Source organism: Mytilus trossulus, chromosome 3 (assembly GCF_036588685.1).
Source record: "Mytilus trossulus isolate FHL-02 chromosome 3, PNRI_Mtr1.1.1.hap1, whole genome shotgun sequence".
Classification (NCBI taxonomy): Eukaryota; Metazoa; Mollusca; class Bivalvia; order Mytilida; family Mytilidae; genus Mytilus; species Mytilus trossulus.
In genome coordinates, this window is record NC_086375.1 from 63,808,715 (window position 1) to 63,831,492 (window position 22,778).

General features: G+C 33.4%; 2 protein-coding genes across 2 annotated transcripts; one reads left to right on the forward strand and one right to left on the reverse strand.

Moving 5' to 3' along the window:
* On the forward strand, window positions 1-4,886 carry LOC134712095 (uncharacterized). The gene is made up of 3 exons (XM_063573250.1): window positions 1-25; window positions 3,163-4,265; window positions 4,728-4,886. The coding sequence occupies exon 2, from the start codon at window positions 3,172-3,174 to the stop codon at window positions 4,219-4,221; it is 1,050 nt and encodes a 349-aa protein (XP_063429320.1). The 5' UTR covers window positions 1-25; window positions 3,163-3,171; the 3' UTR covers window positions 4,222-4,265; window positions 4,728-4,886.
* Window positions 4,887-12,032: 7,146 nt separating this feature from the next.
* On the reverse strand, window positions 12,033-22,112 carry LOC134712099 (uncharacterized). The gene is made up of 3 exons (XM_063573253.1): window positions 21,632-22,112; window positions 19,354-19,497; window positions 12,033-13,723 (listed from the first exon to the last, which is right to left on the reverse strand). The coding sequence occupies exons 1-3, from the start codon at window positions 21,834-21,836 to the stop codon at window positions 13,506-13,508; spliced, it is 567 nt and encodes a 188-aa protein (XP_063429323.1). The 5' UTR covers window positions 21,837-22,112; the 3' UTR covers window positions 12,033-13,505.
* Window positions 22,113-22,778: the final 666 nt, after the last annotated feature.

A 22,778-nucleotide genomic window follows, 5' to 3' on the forward strand; every position in this document is an offset into this window, starting at 1 on the left:
CCGGAGCACCCATATATGCATAAATGTACGGAAGCGTTCTCGGGACATAGTAAAAATAAGATTTAAACAGTTTTACAATTTATATTCAGATTTAAAAAAAAAATATCATGATACTAGTTTATGGATAAGCATAGTTTAAGTTGAAAGGAACATCCAAATATTCAGAACGACTTACTAGCTTTGTCTTTATATATAAGACCGTTGAATAAAAGTACGACGTAATAAAGGTGTGTCGGGGCTTCAATGTCCAGACTTGAACTTGAACCAAGTCTGATATAAAAGGAGCGCAATTGGCGTCCATATATGAATACCTACAACCTGTCGATGAATATTGTTGCCGAAACTTACATAAAAATTATCAAGGAAAGACTTACAGCTTCGATCATCTATCACACCTCCTGTAAACATATCTAGTTCATTTACCTTTTACATTAGAGAAAAGGGCTTTTAAATGAATTGCATTCAGATTTACCAAACGAACATTTGATTAAATAGGAAAACTTTTGTTTGATAAAATTGTGTGGAAGTTCAGTGTAAAGAGCTGAAAAGTCAAAACTGTCAACAGAATCATAAGGACCATTAAAGATACGTCATCTTTCTTAAACATCCAGAAAAAAAAAATTGAACCCCATAAATAGTTAACGCCACTTTTTTCATACGTTATATTACATAAGTTAATAAAGTTCTTTTCTTTGTTATTAGTTAAGGAACTAAGAAAAAGCTGTGATATATTTTTAGTAAAACAATTATTCTTTACCAGAGACCAAGATGAAACGAAATTTTATAGTTTGTTTTGTGTTGTTTATGTAACAAATACATAAAAGGGACCTTCCAATGTTTAGAATAGATTTTAAGCTGTGATGTTGTTAATATGCTATGCTTGTTTACAATATGTGTAACGCATCGATCTTAATAAGAAGTATTAAGTATTTCACTATATTGGTGGGTGCTTTGCTTCAGCGGATACAAAAGCAAACCACCTTGCGAGTACTTGACTTTATTTTTTTGAAATGGGCATAGTATGTACTTTTTTATTTATTTAAAATTATTATCAAAATGTGATATGTGAATATTCACAACATTTATACATCTATTTATAAATGTTGAGTGAAATGTTACTGTACTCTCAGAGATCATTTGTTTAAAACCTAAGCTTTAAATATTATTTGTTTATGTAATATGTTTTACGTAGTTCACTTCATATTTTTATGAATGTAAATAATGTTTATTTCTTTTATGTAAGATGTTTTATCTGTTTAAATTGTTTCAATTTTTAACTCTGAAAATGATATATGAATATTTTTACTTATCTGTATACTAGTATATTCATTGCATATGCTGTTAGGTATCCCGTCCGCAAGTGTCCCCGTTGTATTTTTTCTAAATGAATATATACATATATATTTAAATAAGAATCATTATATACTTTATCATACTTTTCGCGTTTACACAAATGTCTTACTAATTCGTTCTTTCAAAACTTTGACCTTTTGACTTTTTTGATTCGAATCTTTTGTTGACGACAAGCGCGTCTGTACGGGGCGCCGAATGGGACTCTTGTGGTTTTGTACAAAATTCAATTCTGTCATAACAAAATCATTTTTGTCTTACAAAACTATGTGCTACAGACTTGTTTTGTGAGAACTTCAATTTTGTGATGACAAAATTCATTTGTGTAGACAAAATTCATTTTTGTCATGACAAAATTCATTTTTGTAGACAAAATTCATATTTGTCATGACAAAAGTCAATTTTGTCTTAAAGGTATGCAAATATAAACATATTTGCATACAAAATTGACTTTTGTTACCTGATATGGAAATTAAATCACAAAAGTCAATTGTGTACCGTAAGATTCAATTTTGTGAGACAAAATTGACTTTTGTGAAACAAAATTAATTTTTGTGAGACAAAATTGACTTTTGTGAGACAAAATTGACTTTTGTGAGACAAAATTGACTTTTGGAAGACAAAATTGACTTTTGTGAGACAAAATTCAATTTTGTCATTTTTGTTGTGACAAAAGTCAATTTTGTCATTTTGTTGAGACAAAAGTCAATTTTGTAAATTTTGTTGAGACAAAAGTCAATTTTGTTAATTTTGTTGAGACAAAAGTCAATTTTGTCAATTTTGTCAATTTTGTTGAGACAAAAGTCAATTTTGTGACGACAAAATTCATTTTTGTGATGACAAAATTCAATTTTGTAACAACAAAATTGACTTTTATGAGACAAAATTGACTTTCGTGAGACAAAATTGACTTTCGTGAGACAAAATTGACTTTCGTGAGACAAAAATCAATTTTGTTGAGACAAAATTCAATTTTGTTAATTTTGTTGAGACAAAATTCAATTTTGTTAATTTTGTTAAGACAAAATTCAATTTTGTTAATTTTGTTGAGACAAAATTCAATTTTGTCAATTTTGTTGAGACAAAATTCAATTTTGTTAATTTTGTTGAGACAAAATTCAATTTTGTTAATTTTGTTGAGACAAAATTCAATTTTGTCAATTTTGTTGAGACAAAATTCAATTTTGTCAATATGTTGAGACAAAAGTCAATTTTGTCAATTTTGTCTCACAAAAGTCAATTTTGTGTAACAAAAGTCAATTTTGTGTAACAAAAGTCAATTTTGTGTAACAAAAGTCAATTTTGTGTAACAAAAGTCAATTTTGTGTAACAAAAGTGATTTTTGTGTAACAAAAGTCAATTTTGTGTAACAAAAGTCGATTTTGTATGCAAATTAGTTCACAGAAACCAAATTAAACTAATTTGAATACAAAATTGACTTTTGTCGCTCAATTTTCAAATTAGGTAACAAAAGTCAAGTCTGTGTAACAAAAATGAATTTTGTCATGACAAAAGTGACTTTTGTCCGCTGATAGATAATTTTGTATGACAAAATTTCAAATTTGTAGTATGATACAAATTTTGTTAAACTGAACTCATTTTTGTTGAACAAAAGTCACTTTTGTCCGTACAAAATTGAATTTTGAGTACAAAACCACAAGAGTCCCATTCGGCGCCCCGTAGTCTGGCGTAAACAATTTTACATGTTGGTATCTATGACGAGTTAATGTCACTCCTAAAATGCCACTGTGTAAAATGCATAGAACCCTGTGACAAGCCAATGTTTTATTTACTCATTTAATTATATTTCAGACTACAACCATGTTATCAAATTGTCGATACATCTTTTTCGTCCTTGTTTGTGTATCCAAAATGTCGGACAGTCAAGTTTATTACGATGGTAAAAGCGGAAGACCTGGAAGACCAGGAAGACCTGGGCGCCCAGGTAGAGGCGGGGGAGAACGAGGAGGAGGACGAGGGGGAGGAAGAGGAGGTGGGGGCGGTGGAGGAGGAGGAGGAGGAGGAGGTGGCGGTGGTGGCGGACTTGATGGAGAACCGGGAAGACCAGGTGGATACAGTTGGAGCTATTCTGACGGTGGAAATGGTGGTGGAGGAGGAGGTTGGTATGATGGAGGAGGCAGAGGAGGAAACGGTGGGGGTGGTGGGTGGTTTGGCGGCGGAGGTGGAGATGGAGGACTCGGAGGAAGGAACGGAGGTGGAGGCGGTTGGTACAGCGGCGGTGGAGGCACAGGAGGAAGAGGTGGTGATGGAGGTTGGTATCATGGCGGGGGAGGAGGCAATGGAGGATCCGGTGGTGGTTGGTATGAAGGCGGAGCAGGAAGAGGTGGGGGTGGGGGTTTGGATGGAATGCCAGGTGAACCAGGTGGAGATTATTACTATGATACGTACGGTCCAGATACATATTGGTATGATTATGATTATGGTGGTCCATTAGGATCATCTGGGAAACCTGGCAGACCTGGTAAGCCTGGTAATCCATCAGGATCTGGTAACCCTGGTAAACCTGGTAGACCTGGGAAACCTGGTGGATCTTCAAGAAGTAGACGCAATAAAAAGAGGAAATCTAGTATTACCAGTTTCAAGTTAAAATCTGGAACTGGAGCTGGAGGCGGAAGCGCTCACGGCGATGGACAAGCGTTTGCAATGGTTGATGGAAAAGTCATTGGAACACGAAATGGTGATGGAGTGTTTTTACTAGAATCTAGTGGTAATTCTGGTAACCCAGGGAATCCTGGTGCACCTGCAGGAGGTCCGCCAAACCGAGGTGCTTCCGGTGGAAAAGCAAAGGAAAATAGTCTACGAAAATCATCTGGCCAACAAGTTTCTACACGTCGTGGAAAGGCTGTTTAAATTCCTTAGAAGATATATGATCTCAAGAATATGGAAACCTTTTTGTAGGTAACATTTTGATATATAACTGCACATGAAATGTCAATTCGATGTGGGTTTTACTCATTGCCTAAAAAAGTTATGAATATGGTCGTAAAGAGTATTAAAAACTATGTACTAGTATTTCGCTTAAAATCTTATTACCGAAATTTAATTATTTTAATATCAAGTGTTTTAGATTACCACAATTATTGTAAAACCCGCTGTATCGGTAAAGTTTAGAATTAACACTGTGAAGAGCATTTGAAACTCATATATACCCTGACCCTAAATTGGTTTACTTTTGAAAATTGTGACTTGGATGGAGAGTTGTCTCATTGGCATACATACCACATCTTCCTATATCTATATACAAATTTGCCTTTTCAGACTGCAGAATTATGTTGAGTGTAGTTTTGAATTTGAATTTATGTTATTTTACATTATTGCTTCCTTGGTATATTTACTTTCTTTTTATTTGTTTTCAGGTATGTACTACATCCTTTAAACTGGTATTGACAAACTGACAAATTCTAGCATTGAAGAATATGTGTTAGTGTGCATGAAGCTTTAACTTGTAATCATTTCGATATGATAAAGGCGATGTGTAGCTAAATGAATTTTTATTAAATTTTTAATTTCTCGTATTGATTGTTAATTCATAAATTAGTATAGCGCAATGAAATGAGTTTGAAATTTATTGAAATTCGTGGTTTATTTAAAAAAAAAAAAAGGAAGATGAAATTGAATTATCTGCCTTCGTTTATATTTGCCACTGACTATTTGTTTAGCAAACGAAACGTGTCAACAAAGATAATTGAGAGTAATTAATAATTTTTCGGGCAAAAATGTAGCAAAACCAAAATTAAATTATAATACATTTTGTAAATAAACGACTTTATAGATTTTAGACAAGTACAAGACGTCTCCAACATATACATCAATATTTCAAGTGAATCTGTATAAACATGTATTTATTAATTTTTACTCGGCGTTGTAAGTCTTATTATTTTTTCAATTAGCGTTACCCTTTAATGCACTACACTAACGGAGATTGTCACACATATATTTATTTCTAAATTCCCCTACAACATATAGATAATTCAGCTGATCTGTAATATTCCATCTTCATGCCTTTCTTCATGCCTTATACAATCACGACTGTAATACGATGCTAGATAAAAACTGACGAGGAAAGGGTACACCCGGCAACGGAAAGGTTGATTTTTGACGAGCCTAGTTGGTCGAGTGGTCTAGCGCGCCGGAAATGGTGCAAAGCGATTTGGTACCTAGTTATCGTAGTTACATGAATTCCGGACAGTTTTAACAAAAAATTTCCATCTAACATTGTTGGGCTGTTATTTAGACGAATTACATTTACAGGTATCGAATAGGTAGGGAATAAGGAATAAGTAACGAATAGGTAAAGACGAAAAAGAATAAGGAATAAGTAACGAACAAGGAATAAGGAATACGTTACAAACTTGACGACCCTGCATCTATCCAGGTAAAAACGGATGTAGATAAGAAACATTTTCAGATCATTGTATAAGAATTTTGCTGCCTTGTAGATAATTCAAAATTTGGATGAAGTTCAAGATTATTTATCAAAATACAAAATTGGTTGGTATATTATTCAACCTCCGTTGGCCAATATAATAGGATAAAAAAACGATGCTGTATACTAAATCGTTCTTTATCTTTTCTCATCTTTTTCATTTAGCCCTTCAGGTTCTAAAGTGTGGAACTGGTGGACCCAAATTGTTCTCTTCTACTCCTCGCCGTGGTGTCCCATTCGGTGGTGTTGACTTCTGTGATTTGGATAGTATGGGATTGAATGGGACACCACGGCATGAAGGTAAGAGAAAACATTTGGATCCACCAGCTCCATACTTTAGAACCTGATGGTCTGAATTTGACTGTACCAGTAGCATTCATATTAAAAACTGGATATCACATTTAAATTTTGAAGTGATGTTGTGTATAAAGCCTCTAAAATTAAAGATGATCCGTATCATCTAATTGATCTTTTGAATACAATTATTTCTAAAGATTATCAATAAAACACAGTATATTTTTACAAATATTGTTTTATCGGTACTGACATTTTTTTTGTTTATGAAAAATAAAACATAACTGAATTGCTATGTGTATGTACAGTTATAATTACTTTATCTCGGTTAGGGGAGGTTTTAGTGCTCACAAGTAAACTCCGTCACATTCTTTAGGTGTCTGACCCAAGTCATGATCCTTTATTACAGTGTTTTTTTTGTTGTGTCTGTCGGTAAGGGGAGGGGTTAGCTCTCACAAGTAAACTCCGTCACATTCTTTAGGTGTCTGACCCAAGTCATGATCCTTTATTACAGTGTTTTTTTTGTTGTGTCTGTCGGTAAGGGGAGGGGTTAGCGCTCACAAGTTAAGTGCGCCATATTCTTTAGGTGTCTGACCCAAGTCAGGATCCTTTATTACAGTGTTTGTTTTGTGTCTATCGGTTAGGGGAGGGTTTAACGCTCACAAGTAAACTCCGCCATATTCTTTTGGTGTCTAACCCAAGTCAGAATCCTTTATTACAGTTTTTCTTTGTGTCTTTCGTTATTGTTTTCGTAAATTGTTTTGTTGTAAATTTGACCGTTAGTTTCCTTATTAAATTCTTCATGTCTGGGACTTTAATAGCAGATTATACGGTATGTTTTGGACGTATCGATAATAGTAAACACAAAAGCGTCTTCAATGTTTCGTATGCTTTACTAGTCTAAAATATACAAGAGAGACGTCGGCAAGTGACGACGTTGCGGGCCTATTGTTACGTAAATGGCGGTAAAACGTTAAACAAATAAAAGAGTATAAAATAACTATAACTAATTCACAACATCCTGGTCACGGCACCAATGTTTTGGACGTATCGATAATAGTAAACACAAAAGCGTTTTCAATGTTTCGTATGCTTTACTAGTCTATAATATACAAGAGAGACGTCGGCAAGTGACGACATTGCGGGCCTATTGTTGCGTAAATGGCGGTAAAACGTTAAACAAATAAAAGAGTATAAAATAACTATAACTAATTCACAACACGGTATGTGTTTTTCTCATTGTTGAAGGCCGTAAGATGGCATATAACTGCTAGCTACCGCTTCATTTTAACACTTGCTGATATTTGTTTCACAATCAAACCATATCTCTTCATTTTATGTGCATGTAATTAATCATGTCAGTTCCAAGGAAATAATAGCATTGCTCTGTTTCTAGCCAAAGGTTTTTTGGAATCTGACATATCGTGTGAACCCTTGATGTGTTTAAAAATAAATAGACTTGCATATTTCACATCGTTGCGTTTGAAAATCTATGAAAATAATCACAAAATTTGTATGGTTTTCTGTATTTAATTTAATTAATTGAGAGTAGTAACATCTGAGCGTGCATAGTGGTTAGTTGCATATGTGTTTACCAAAAAGCCTCAAAACTTTTGATAGGAAGAAAATCGGAGAAATGTCTGGCGAATGAGCAAATTGGACGCATTTAATTAGGTAAAAAACTGAGGTCGAATGATTTTTTTTAGTTAAAAACTTCCAAAAGGTTGCACATATAGTCCCATTTGCATGGCATTATAACTATAGCTAGTAACAGGATATCACTTGGACTAGCAGTAGAAACAGCACCGTGAAAAATCACTCAAGCGCTCCTGTCACCTGAGTTCAAGTCAACTATATTTATACAGGGGGAAAACACGGGACAGTTGATAAAGTGCAGATAATCTAAATAGAGTAGTCTCCCTTTGGTCACAATTTTAGCATTTATTAAAGTTTTCATGGACATACATGTAATCAATGACAACCAAAGCCAATATTCTATCGATTTTAACAAGATACAAAATTGTTTTGCCATTGCTCTGACTCGTGATTTTTTTAAAAAGATTTTATATTGAGATTTTGATGTTCTAAAAGTTACTGAATCAAATGTTCTTAAGGGCATACGATACAGTTTTGACCCTGTATTTACAAGTTCATGAAAATTTGCATATAGGCTATATTTTACCTGCTTAAATCAAATTTGTTATAAAAATTATACCTTCATGTGCTACCTTTTGAGTAAAATGAGGTCGAAATTTCGTATATTTACTCAAAATGCAGATTTGTGGCCTTAATTTCTTTTTCGGAAGAAAGACATAACTTTTCTGTTATAAAAGATAAACATATTTTTTTTTGGTTAAATAATCGGTAATTTCTGTATTTTATAAGTATCCTAAAAAATATGCATTTTTTTATTCAGAAATAACTCATATTATCAAATGTTCATAAATTGAAGAAAAAACTTCAGAGATTGAATAAATCCGATAATCCACGAATAACTATGTAAGAATCTGTTTCTCTAATGATTAAAAAATACATTTCCTTTTTTTGTTAACCGAAACTCCCCTTCGAGTGCCTTTCACATTGCACGAAGTTGTCAATTTCATTAACACCTGTTAGCATGTTTTGATTCATTCAGTAAGCGTAAAAGGTCATGACCCTTAAAATCATCCAATGATCTTTTGAGATCAACAGACAGCAACCACACGTTGATTAAATTTTTTTATACAATGGGTTCAAAGAGGGATAAATTTCCATAGAATTAGAGAAATATAGATTCTTACATTCATACCAGTGGATTATCGGATTTATCCAATCGAGATAGTTAAAATTTATAATTTAACTATCGAGATTGGATAAATCCGATAATTCACGAGTAACTATGTAAGAATCTGTTTCTCTAATGATTAAAAAGACATTTTCTTTTTTGTTAACCGAAAATCCCCTTCGAGTGCGTTTCACATTGCACGAAGTTGTCAATTTCATTAACACCTGTTATCATATTTTGATTCATTTAGTTAGCTAAAAAGGTCATGACCCTTAAAATCATCCAATGATCTTTTGAGATCACCAGCAACCACACGTTGATTAATTTTTTTTATACAATGGGTTCAGAAAGGGATAAATTTCCATAGAATTAAAGAAACAGATTTATAAAATTTGGGTCACATAATCTCCCTGCAAAATTAATAATATATAAAGTTTTTTTTCATTTGGTCTTCCGTGTGTACCTGATAACGGCTGTATCAAAATCATTGACATTATACAAATTTGATTACTTAACATGAATGGTTGGGGATTGTTAGAGCAAGGTAAATCTCCGCGTCCATCCTTGTTTAAGGAGGTTTATTTTAGTTTAATGTAGTTTGTGTATTATTTCCTATGAGCATGGTGCTGTCTGTTATGCTTCGACTTTTCGATTTTTAAATTGAGATTGTTTTTGTTATAGTTATATTATTTATTTGGAGACCGAGTCGGGTAAACTTACGAAGAAATCATTAAACATTAGGAAACAGAGACATGAGGTAGATATAATGAATATAACAAAATACTTTATATAATTACCTATTTCTATGCTAATCGATATTTCATATGTTTGGCATCTCTCCCTGCCGACATCACTATCTTGTTTTCAGTACATCAATACCTGAACGATAGATGATCTACAGGTACAACTTTTGATCGTGCACTTCTTCTAGATTACAGATAGGTACAACTTTCGATCGTGCACTTCTTCTAGATTACAGATAGGTACAACTTTCGATCGTGCACTTCTTCTAGATTACAGATAGGTACAACTTTCGATCGTGCACTTCTTCTAGATTACAGATAGGTACAACTTTCGATCGTGCACTTCTTCTAGATTACAGATAGGTACAACTTTCGATCGTGCACTTCTTCTATATTACAGATAGGTACAACTTTCGATCGTGCACTTCTTCTATATTACAGATAGGTACAACTTTCGATCGTGCACTTCTTCTATATTACAGATAGGTACAACTTTCGATCGTGCACTTCTTCTATATTACAGATAGGTACAACTTTCGATCGTGCACTTCTTCTAGATTACAGATAGGTACAACTTTCGATCGTGCACTTCTTCTAGATTACAGATAGGTACAACTTTCGATCGTGCACATCTTCTAGATTACAGATAGGTACAACTTTCGATCGTGCACATCTTCTAGATTACAGATAGGTACAACTTTCGATCGTTTACCGCTTCTTGCTCGAAAGGCTTGTTATGAATTAAGTATTTAATCAACGGATCAAAAGGGAAATGTAAGTAAAGGCGGGATAAATAAACAGAAATATTTCGCTTCGAACTCCCCAAATTATCCTAGATAAAAAGCTTTGTGTCTTTTCGAAGACCAGTAAGGACTTATTTGTGAGAGCTGACATCTCCTGTAATAAAAGCTCTGCTACTACACAATGGTACAAGTCGAGTGGTGACATACGATGTCTGACTTGCCAGCAAATACTTCATACTCAAACATCTACTATATATTTAAGAATTGAATGCTTCTTTTTGTAAATTTATTGGGTGGTAAAAGCGTTGACCGAAGTACATTTTGTATGAAGCGCGGAAGCGCTTCATTCTAAAAATGTACGCACGGTCAACGCTTTTACAACCCTATAAAGTTTCAAAAAGAAGTATTCAATACTTATAATTACATTTTTTTAGCTAAAATCGTGAAAACACGATTTTTATCCATTTTTATTTAATTCACCTGTGCTTTTTTTGTGGGACCTCGTGTCATCATGCATGATAAATGTTATTGTCTGATGCAATTGTTTACGGAATAACATGTTAGCCAATCAGAATAGCGTATTATAATGAAACTTATATCTAATGTAATTATTGCAATGTACCTTTTAAAAATCAGAATGTTGTATACCTTCTTCATTGTCGATGTGGCATACAGAATCTTATCGAGAAACAGAACAGCCATTTAACAAACGCATGAGTGGTAATCGAAGTGACAATATTTGCAAGCCCAACAGTCCCAAACATCAATATTGAAAAAAATACCAGCGTATTGGTTGTTGATAATTTGTATAACGATCAAGATTATTATTTCACTTTAACTACCACAAGTCAAGATTAAAATTATATTACATCTTTACTGATGAAGAATATTAAATATCCGAAATATTTAATATTTGTTCATGATTTTAATTTTTTTGTGATGTCCCTTTTAAACTTGCTTTACTATATACAATTATATTTCTTATTTTTATTTTAAACTAATCGAAGTCAGTTGTTTACTCTATTTGACATTATCTTATGTTTGGAATTTAAAGATTGTATGTTTCATGTGGAGAGAGCTAGTGTCACTCTCTGTATATCCCGACCCCTGCAACAAAATAGTAAGGGGTCCATAGTTGACCTGTTACAGGGCTAAATTTATGTTTCTATCAAATATACGCCAATTTCACAGTGGCATTGTAAATTTCCGTCAATCATGCAGTTCGATCCTCTATTGGAGGATTTACTTACAGCTCATTTCCTAATGCATGTAAAGCAAAACTTTGATTGTCTTGCTTGCTTTGTTTGTATAATTGTTTATACAAGCTTTGTAAATAAGATTCACATCTTTAAACAATATATATAGGAATAGTTTAACCTGTATATATCATATTTGAATTTAATTTGGTGTTTTCCTAATGATTGTACAATATACAAACAAAGCAAGCAAGCTAAGTTTTGTTCTACATGCATTAGGAAATTAGCTGTAATGCATTTATTGTTAGGTTTTTCTCGTACTGGACATGTATGAAATATTTGCCACTGGACGTTAAGCAAACAACAAAATCAAACAATCTATCAATCAATCGAGATTTAAATTATTCTAAGTATGACATAAAATACCTTGAATTTAATACTAAAAATATTAGAGGTAATAATAATAAAGATAAACACACAACGAAAACAAACTAATAGAAAATCTAAACTATTTATTTTGTTGAAATTCACTATTACACAAAGCAGATCTAGTAATATAATATATAGTTAGCATAATAATTCTAATTGCATATATTTGGTCAAAGATTTAAAATCTTTTCAAAATTGCACTGTTCATAAAGCGTTAATATAAAAATAATTACAAACAAATTTATTAATAACATGAAGTGAGGTATAATATGGATGGATAGTATGCAGTCAAAAACCTTTTGCAAGACAGGCACATTTTCTATAAAAACTTGAGCATCCCAAAAAAAATAAATATTCAAAAACGTTAAAAGAGTAATAAATCTAATTAATTTCAAAATGTTTTATTAAAAAATATAATACTCGCTTTCTGACCAATGAACTTTGACTCATGAGTCAATCTTGGTCAGTTTTAAAACTTAAATATCAAAGAAGAAAGGTGAGTCGACCTTGAATGTAAATGCTCTTTGTATTTCATATCATTCGAGTTTTTTTTAACTAAAATGTCCTTCCTTAAAGTATTTTTTTTCATACAATGAATAACAAAAAACCATTGTCAACTAAACAGTCATATTATGGCCATAAAAGACTGGCACATCCAAAGTCCTGAACTTTTTTTTCGTGAACATGTAAAAAAGTTCACCACACTGCTTTATTTTTGTTTTGTTTACAAGGTTCAAGTGAAATGGCGATACCCACCTTATACCAATTCGACTACGAGCTAGTGTCATCACCTGAGGGTGTTATATAATCTATTATAACCCTATGCAACCCGACTAAGGAGAACCTCGAATGAATATATTAAATAACATCCAATTTTAAATAAGAATTTATAGGTGATACATTTTTTTTAGTATTAACGATGAAAAAGTCTATATAGCATCTCCGTTTAAAAATAGCGTCTGGTTATGATAGAAATTCATATATTTAATATTTGTCTACTGTATCCAATGATTAAAATCTTATTTTTATACGGCATCCATAAATCGATGTCTATATGCTATGATACCACCAGATGTTGCCAAGGTTATCGCATTCTACATGTTAACTGAAACATGTCTTTATGAATCAATACCTGGGGCTCGATACAGGGTTAACGTTTTCTTATCGACACTGATCATTCAAAGAAATGTCAAATGTAATTTGCATTTTCTTTTTTTTTTCAAAGCTAATTCATTTCCTAGCCATATGCAAATTAAGTTAAAACAATTATCAGGTAATCGTTTTTACATATAATGCATAGTTTATCTTGTACACGTTGCTCGTTGTAGGCGTTAAAGCTTTCACATTATTTTCGTTATTTTCTCAAATTTGTAGCTAAAGATGTTGCGGTAAATAGGGTGGGTCAAATATATTTTAAGCTCGTATAAAACGTCCTTGAAATATTGCAAAATAACTTATGAATTTGACTGAAAAATCATACATCATCTAGAAGAGTTAAAAACTAAAAATGTTTTCAAGACACTATGAAAATCTTGCAGCTTATCTGACGGTGACAGTTCTTGTAGTTGTAACTGTTCGGACGGTGCTTGCGCCACCAGTAGTTGTTCGGCCAATCACTATAATCCTTCGTTCAGGGATAAGTAGTATGCCACCGATTACCGCCAGTATCCCAGCAATGACACAAAGATAGAAGGCCCAGCTTAGATTATTACTGTTTTTAGACGCCCAGCAAATCACTCCTATAAACGCACAGGCAGCTGTAAATAAATAAATGAAAATTAGAAAACTGAAAAAAGTAATTCAGCAAGAGAAAATGCATCGTGTAATCTTCTGTATAATTACGGATTTCGTTAAAAATCCAACAAAATCCTCTTTGTCATTTTGTTTGATAATTTACACCGTCAGTATATGCTAAAGTGTTTGTTCATATACACCGTCAGTATATGCCAAGTGTTTGGTCATTTACACCGTCAGTCTAGGCTATAAAGTGTTAGTTCATATACCCCGTTAGTATATGCTATAAAGTGTTTGTTCATATACACAAAGATGTCGTTAAATGAAATAACGTACACTGCTTTATCATGATTTTTGATAACAAATGGTCAAATCACCAAAACACCCACCTCCTAAATTGTTGAAAACTATCATTCTGCTTTGACAATAAAATGTTGAAGTAACTGAGATAACCCAACATCCCATCGACATATCGCCTTCATAGTTGTATCGTATACATACTTCTGGTTGGGAATCATACTTAATGGTTTCAGATTAAATCAAAGTTCTACAAAAAAAAAATCATTTTCTCCTATGTTCTATTTTAGCCATAGGAGCTATGTTTCTTGACATACAAGGAAATAAAATATAAAATTTATACTAGATACTCTGAAACTCATTTAGCCTAAGTTTGGCTGAAATTGATACAGCAGTTTCAAAGGAGAAGATTTTTTTTAAAGTAAGTCAACACGAGTATAATAACTAGAGGCTCTAAAGAGCCTGTGTCGCTCACCTTGGTATATGTGAATATTAAACAAAAGAAGCAGATTCATGACAAAATTGTGTTTTGGTGATAGTGATGTGTTTGTAGAGCTTACTTTACTGAACAGTCTTGCTGCTTACAATTATCTCTATCTACAATGAACTTGGCCCAGTAGTTTCAGTGGAAAATGTTAGTAAAAATTTACAAATTTTATGAAAATTGTTAAAAATTAACTTTAAAGGACAATAACTCCCTAGGGGGTCAATTGACCATTTTGGTCATATTGACTTATTTCAAGGTCTTACTTTGCTGTACATAATGGCTGTTTACAGTTTATCTCTATCTATAATAATATTCAAAATAATAACAAAAAAAACCGCAAAATTTCCTTAAATTACCAATTCAGGGGCAGCAACCTAACAACGGGTTGTCAGATCCATCTGAAAATTTCAGAGCAGATAGATCTTCAACTGATAAACAAATTTACCACAGTCAGATTTGCTCTAAATGCTTTCGGTTTTGAGTTATAAGCCAAAACTGCATTTTACCCCTATGTTCTATTTTTAGCCATGGCGGCCATCTTGGATGGTTGGCCAGGACACCGGACACATTTTTAAACAAAATACCCGAATAATGGTTGTGGCCAAGTTTGGTAAAATTTGACCCAGTAGTTTCAGAGGAGAAGATTTTTCTAAAAGATTACTAAGATCTACTAAAAATTGTTAAAAATTTATTATAAAGGGCAATAACTCCTAAAGGGGTCAACTGACCATTTCAGTCATGTTGACTTACTTGTAAATCTTACTTTGCTGAACATTATTGCTGTTTACAGTTTATCTCTATCTATAATAATATTCAAGATATTAACCAAAAACAGCAAAATTTCCTTAAAATTACCAATTCAGGGGCAGCAACCTAACAACGGGTTGTCTGATACATCTGAAAATTTCAGGGCAGATAGCTCTTGACCTGATTAACAATTTTACCCTGTCAGATTTGCTCTAAATGCTTTGGGTATTAAGTAATAAGCAAAAAACTGCATTTTACCCCCATGTTCGATTTTTAGCCATGGTGGCCATCTTGGATGGTTGGCCGGGTCACCGGACACATTTATTAAACTAGATACCCCAATGATGATTGTGTCCAAGTTTGGTTAAATTTGGCCTAGTAGTTTCAGAGGAGAAGATTTGTGTAAAAGCTTACTACGACAGACGACGGCGACGACGGACGCAATGTGATGAGAAAAGCTCACTTGGCCGTTTAGGTGAGCTTAAAAATATGGTTACCATATCAATCCAAGTTCACATTTTACTCCAATAATCTATTTTCTATAAATGAAGGAATTGATATACAGATATGACAGACGTACATTATTTCACTTGTACGGATTGTTAAAGGTTTTGCGATAGTCACAAAATGGGCAATTCATCGCATAGACTGCATTTACTAGATTAGAAGAAGATATAAATTCAACGTGTATAGAATTCAAAACCGAAATGCGCGTGAATGAATTGTGAAATGTGCACTTTACGCTGATAAACTCAAATGAACAAAATATCAACAAAACAAATTATATAAATTGATTACTCATTTTCTTTCTTGATTTATCATAAAATCAAGGGTTTAGAAGCCGAAATCCACTTTGAATAAATGTATGACCCAGAAATTATTTTTTTTAACTAACTTCATGACCATAAGTCTACAGGAAAGGGTTTCTCTTCTTATTTCTGCTGGTCACTTTCAGAAGTTTAATTGCCCCACAACTTCTACGCCAAAGCACTATTGAACCGCATCAGCTAAGTTAATGTCATTCAGTAATGAATTTGTTCTCACGCCATATTAAAAGCATTATCAATCTGATTAAAATTACATAATTATCACATAAAGGTTCTGCAGTCAGTGGCGGATCCAGGAATTTTCATAAGTGGGGGCCCACTGACTGACCTAAGAGGGGGCCCGCTCCAGTCACGCTTCAGTGATTCCCTATATAAGCAACAAAATTTTTTCCCAAAAAGGGGGGGGGCGGGCCCCCTGCCCCACCACCCCCCCTAAATCCGCCTCTGGCAGTAGGACCTACGTGTAATGTTCTGTGGAGGTATATCAACCTCATCAGGCATCATCAGTTAGAATTATGTAAATTGGAACCATTTCTGACGATGTTCCACCGTTAATTACAGGAATGTTACACATCAACTGTTACTGAATATGATGATATAGTTATTCAACATTGTGTTTGTTATAACCGTTGCCATGGGAACATAGGGTTTAGTAAAGTATTTTTAAGTGGATACACAGCTGCTCTCTTGATAGCTTCTGCTGGTACATTGATGTTAGTACCGTACAAGTCCTTGGGAAAAAGATACAAATAATTCGAAAATAAATAATTAACATAAATAAGTAAAGTTACCCCTTCTCTCAAAACTTTACTGGAAAATATACAGAAAGAGACGTTGGGCAATGTTGGATAGAAAGTAAACATTTCGACTTGCAACATCCCCATTCAGACCCTCGAAAGTTGTTGCAAGGATGTTTTTAACACGCCGACTTTTCAGTCAGCCATACTTATATTTGTTTTTTTCAGTTCATTATATGTTTTGGAGTTTAGTATGAAGTGACAGTCCATTTTCACAAGAACCCCACTTCTTCTAACACTTATTTATCAATTATCAATAACTGAACACAGTTGGACGCAAGGTATTAGCAGTGGTATTAAATGGTGAAATACAATCTAATTAAAATATTGATCTCTGATTACGTTATGAGGTATAACGTAATCAGAGATCAATATTTTAATTAGATTGGGTGAAATACAAATTATAAATAAATATGAACTTTTTGGAAGTCATCTAGTCTTGCAGATATGGAGGTTACTTTTAAAAAAAATTGAATCATGTACTTTCATTTTCTGAAGATGATGACAAGTTGTTTTTGTCTTAACCCTCACATAACTTATGTTGATAAAAAATAAAATCACAAAAATACTGAACTCCGAGGAAAATCAAATCGGAAAGTCCATCACATTGCAAAATCAAATGACGAAACACATCAAAAACGAATGGAAAAGAACTGTCATATTCCTGACTTGGTACAGGCATTTTCAAATGTAGAAAATGGTGGAGTAAACCTGGTTTTATAGTGTAAACTCTCACTTTGTTGACAGTCGATAACCAGACCGTCAACACATTGAAACAATTTATATAATTGTAATGTGACAAATTTGAAAGTCATACAAGAAAGAGACAAATTGATGATTTAAGGATATTCGCTTGTCACCTTTTGGAATTTTTTGTCAGATTTCGGAGTCCTCAGGTTTTATCGATTTGAATGCCTAAACAATTTTTCCCCATTCACCCCTTTTTTCTTTTTATAAATCTTTTATTTGTATAATTATAAGCCATCTGTAAAAAAACTTGTAAAATCGTTGAATAGTTTTTGAGAACTTAAACTTGTCAATGATAAAACTATGACAAATCAAGAGAGACCATTTTTCCGCCAAAAAAAATCTATGGCTATTTTTTTTTATGTCACCCCCCTTTTTTAAGGTTTGCATTAAGGTTTTTTTTATTGTCAATCATAGGTCAGTCAATTTAACAAACATATTCAACAAACACCAACATCATATTTATATAAACTTATATTTGATACGTTTCCCTCAGTTGCGTTTGTAACCAGGATTTGTTTTTTCTCTATCGATTTATGAAATTCGAACAGCGGTATACAACTGTTGCCTTTATTTATCAGACCGTGGACATTGACACCAGTATATCACCAACGACAGTATAAAGATCTATGACCCGTGATAAAACTGCTGATGATGCATGCTATAATGAGATCAGACCTCTGGACAGACACCAGTGACCAGTATATCACCAACCAGTATTAAGTATAAGGGGACGACCATTTGATATTCGGGGGGGGGGGGGGGGGGGGGGGCAGGAGGATTTGTTTTTGATCGGTTATTTATTTTTGTAAACTGAGAGGACAGATTATTCATTTTCTGCACTATTGAAGCAAGATTTTTCATTTTCATTAAAGCAAAGGACTGATTTTTCATTTTTTACCACTATATTTATGATATTCGAAAACATACAATTTTTTAAATATTTGTTAATTATGAATAATTAGATATAGGAAGATGTGGCGTGAGTGCCAATGAGCGACTCTCCATCCAAATAACCATTTTAAAAAAGGTAAACCATTCATTAATACATGTACAGTCAAGTCATTGTGAACCATTTAATCAGAATACTAGAAGATCATTATCCCCTTCAGAAATTTTAAGATTCAAGATTTCATTCATAACCTCTGAGACACATACTTGTGTACAAGAGGACAATATATACAAACATTTTAAGATAATACATAGCGAGAAAGGACAGATGAAACACAAATACATAGTAAAAAGTATATTATAAAAATACAATTGGTATAATTAGAGTAAGTATTTTATAATTTTCTTAACGAACTGAATCATTTTTATTCCCAAGCAATATACACATATTGCATGCATGCATAGTATGAAAGCTAATTTAGTTTGGTTTTACCTAGCCTCTTTCAAAAGTATTGTCTTGGATATTTTGCCGAGCGGAGCGAGGCAAATTTTTTTTTGAAGAGTTTTGGAACCGCTGAAGGCCCAATAAGCTTTAGACCTGCTGAGTTATTTATTTTCAATCCACTTCAAGTCAGGTAATTTATTTTCAAACTACCACAGAACAAACCATTTATTTTTGTGATTATCAAGGCTGAGTTATTTATTTTCAAAATCCTCCTGCCCCCCCCCCCCCCCCCCCCCCCCCCAGAATATCAAATGGTCGTCCCCTAACCTATCCGAGATAAAACTGATGATGATGCATGCTAGAATGAGATCAGACCTCTGAACATTGACACCAGTATATCACATGTATAACTTACCCGTGATAAAACTGATGATGATGCAAGCTAGAATGAGATCAGACCGTGGACATTGACACCAGTATATCAACAACAGAATCAGCAGGACAACAAATAGAATGACTGCTATGGCAGAAAATGCTCTTGCAGCCCCAACTGCGGTAGCTGTAAAAAACAAAAATGTTCGTTAAAATAATCATGATATTATTATGTACGACTTTTGAATTAGGACTTAGAATTGAATAATGAGAAGGTAATCCACTTTTTTATGAATAGCTTGAACAGCTAATACCTGTGTAAATGACGCTGAAGTTGGTATATAGCCCGTGTTGTAGGATTGTAATCAGTCATACATATGCAAATTCACAATTAAACTGCGAAATAATCACAGTGTTGTGAAAGTAAATGGGGATTATTTCTTTCAAAATAAATTTCAAACCTTTGAATAAACAGCTGCTCTTAGAACACGTGCTACGGCCTTATTGTGCATATTGAAATTGATGCAAGAATAAAATGGGATATTTCGAATGCATTTAATTTATAAGCAAATAAAATGCCAGCTCTGTAGGAAAACACGCCTGATATCGTTAAGATGAAACAGTTTGTCATGTTCAAAAGTTCCAACAGTAAAGAAAAGTTTCAACTATTTATAATCAAAGCAAACAGATGATAAGGTACCGTACTCACAATAATCTAAAGTTGGGGAGAAATAATTTTAGGAATGCTCGAGTTAGTGCACGATTTGTAAAAAAATGCGAAGGATCAAAGTTCCGTAACTCTGGCATGGCAGTCAAAAATACAGAAAACGAAAAGGGAGCTTTCTTCAGTTGATTCATTTTTTTTTGTAAAACTTATATGACAATTGGTTAAAGTGAATTTTAGATATCGTTCGAAGTGTTTACGGACGGACAGACATTGTTTTACCATATAAATATACAATTATGACCCCGCTGAGGAAGTGAACCTTGAACAGTTGGGGCAAGTTAAGACACAAAAATCAAGCTTGATAATCACTGAATTGTGATTGTGATAATACATGTAATATAGGTTTTAGACCGTGACAAAATAAATGTGGCCAAAGATCTTAAAAATTTTAAATGGGACATTTATTTACCTAGTAAGGTCTGATATCCAAAATCTAACATCATGGTTAGATTCAACAAATAAAAAACACCAAAAATTTAATTTAAGTTGAAATCAAACTAACATTAGTTTTGGACCCTTCAAACCTTAATATGGACTTATTTGAAAACAGGGCCAAAAATTAAAAAAATCTGGGAAAAGTCCAGGGATAGACACTATTACAAAATGAAATGTTAAAAGTTTCAGAGTTATATGCAAGATTGGTTACTAAAACTTTTTAATGCCATTTTTCTATATGGCATTTACCCCCGTAACTGGTATGAGAGCTACATTTATCCTATATTCAAATCTGATAACCCACAGAACCCTGAAAATTACAGAGGTATTGCCATCAATAATAGTCTTGGCAAACTTTTAAATACCATTCTGTATAACAGACTTGATAAATTCCCATACACTTAAACACAGTTATTGTCTGAAAACTAGAAAAAAATGCTCGTTTTTACTACCCTTTTTACTCTTAATTCCTGAACGATCGGAACAATTACCCTCAAACTCAACCTCCGCCTTCTCTTTGAGACATTGAACCTTGTGGTACAATTTCAGAGAGATCCATTCTCTGAAACACAAGTTTTTGTCCGGAAACTACAAAAATGCTTGTTAAAGGTCCCCTTTTGGTCCCTAATTCTTAAACTGTTGCAACTTGGTACCATAAACCCAACGCCGACGCCGACAACGACATCATAGCATTATAACAACGTACATAATTACAGGTAAATAAATAGTGTTGAACAGACTGCATATTTCATACAGAATTTTCAAAATCGTTGCATTCATATGCAACTAATGAGAGATTTTGCCTCATGCTTGTTCAATGAAAATGAGAATTGAATTTCAAGGGTTCCTTATCAAACTTAATATTATTAATTGGTAGTTTTCTTTTTCTTTCGAGAGATAAGTGTGTGCACCAAAGGCGGATTTAGGGGGGGGGGGGGGGGGGGGGGGGGTAGGGGTCGGGTTCCCCCATTTGTGGAAAAATTTTGGTTGGTTATATAGAGAATCACTGAAGCGTGACGGGAGTGCTTAGGCAGTCAGTCTGGATCCGCCACTGTTCACAGGTGCATATTAAAGCAACGAGTTAACATAAGGATACTTAGTTAAACAATAGTAGTCTGTTTTTAAAAATATTACATTACAATATAAATGCAAATCTTACTTATACCGCCGTATTTGTTGCATCGATCATAACCATCACGTTCCCATTTGTCACTGCAACGCTGCCACAAACCATTATTTGTCTCTCCATAACTTCCCGAGTCCCACGATGCCCAGTACGGAGAGGCAAATCCAATAACTTCGAATACTAATCCAACACATATAAGTGCAAAAGCAACTTTAAAATACACCGAAACAATAAACATTTTGTAATTTAACTTTCAAATTAATATACTTTCAAATTAATATAGAAGACTTGTTGCACACAACACAAATGCTCCAAGAAAGATGAATAAATTATGCAGCTTTTGTGGGACGCTGAGAAAGATGATGTCGAGGCACCACACAGGAAACACTGTCTTAAATGTTTGTCAAACAAAAAGTGTCGTCTGCTAGTAAATTGATTAATGTAACACCTATGTTGTCGGGAAAGAAAAATGTCGCTATATTTCAAAATAAAATTCATGGATGTATGAATATGTGTATGTTCTATCAAGGATAGGTGGAAAAAATAAAATGCAGCTTTGAAGCATTATTTAAACATCGAGGCGCATTTAGGGTTTATCTATCATCAAACGCCCTAAAATGTTTGATGAATGACTAACAAAAACAGTTCATTCACACTATATTACGGAAAATTAAGTGTAGTTGTTGATATTTTCTGACGCCCATGTCATACACTTATATTTGTATGTAATCTGAAGAAGAAAAAATGCATCGTTGGAAAGTGTTTCTAGTTTTAGAGAAGCAATTATTGAAATTTTAGTTTCTCTAGTTTCAATTTACTTTATTTTCTAAGAATTTAATATTTCATTATATCCTGAAAAAAATTAAGCTGGAAAACAAAAAAGTACCTAATAAAGATCAAATCAGGGACGTATATAAGTCCTTGATCAAATCAAATACTTGAATCTATATATTTTTTTGTCAATCTGTGTAAGAATCAGGCAGAGGTTAACACATGACAAACAAAAACTCAGGTTTAAAATCATTGATTTATAATAAATTGTAAAATTGTACAAACATATAACATTCGTTTCCTTTTCCTGTTCTGGTAATTCAAGATATAATTAGGCTGAAATGCTCTAGGCTACGAAATAAACAATTAAGTCCGTTATTTTCTATCATTCCAACCAAAAGTAATCAAG

Coding starts and splice junctions, on each gene's coding strand:
- LOC134712099 (XM_063573253.1), bottom strand. CDS start 21,836: ATGTTTATTGTTTCGGTGTATTTTAAAGTTGCTTTTGCACTTATATGT. Junction 19,498..21,631: donor CAACAAATACGGCGGTATAA/GTAAGATTTGCA, acceptor TGTTTTTTACAG/CTACCGCAGTTGGGGCTGCA. Junction 13,724..19,353: donor CATCATCAGTTTTATCACGG/GTAAGTTATACA, acceptor ATTTATTTACAG/CTGCCTGTGCGTTTATAGGA.
- LOC134712095 (XM_063573250.1), top strand. CDS start 3,172: ATGTTATCAAATTGTCGATACATCTTTTTCGTCCTTGTTTGTGTATCC.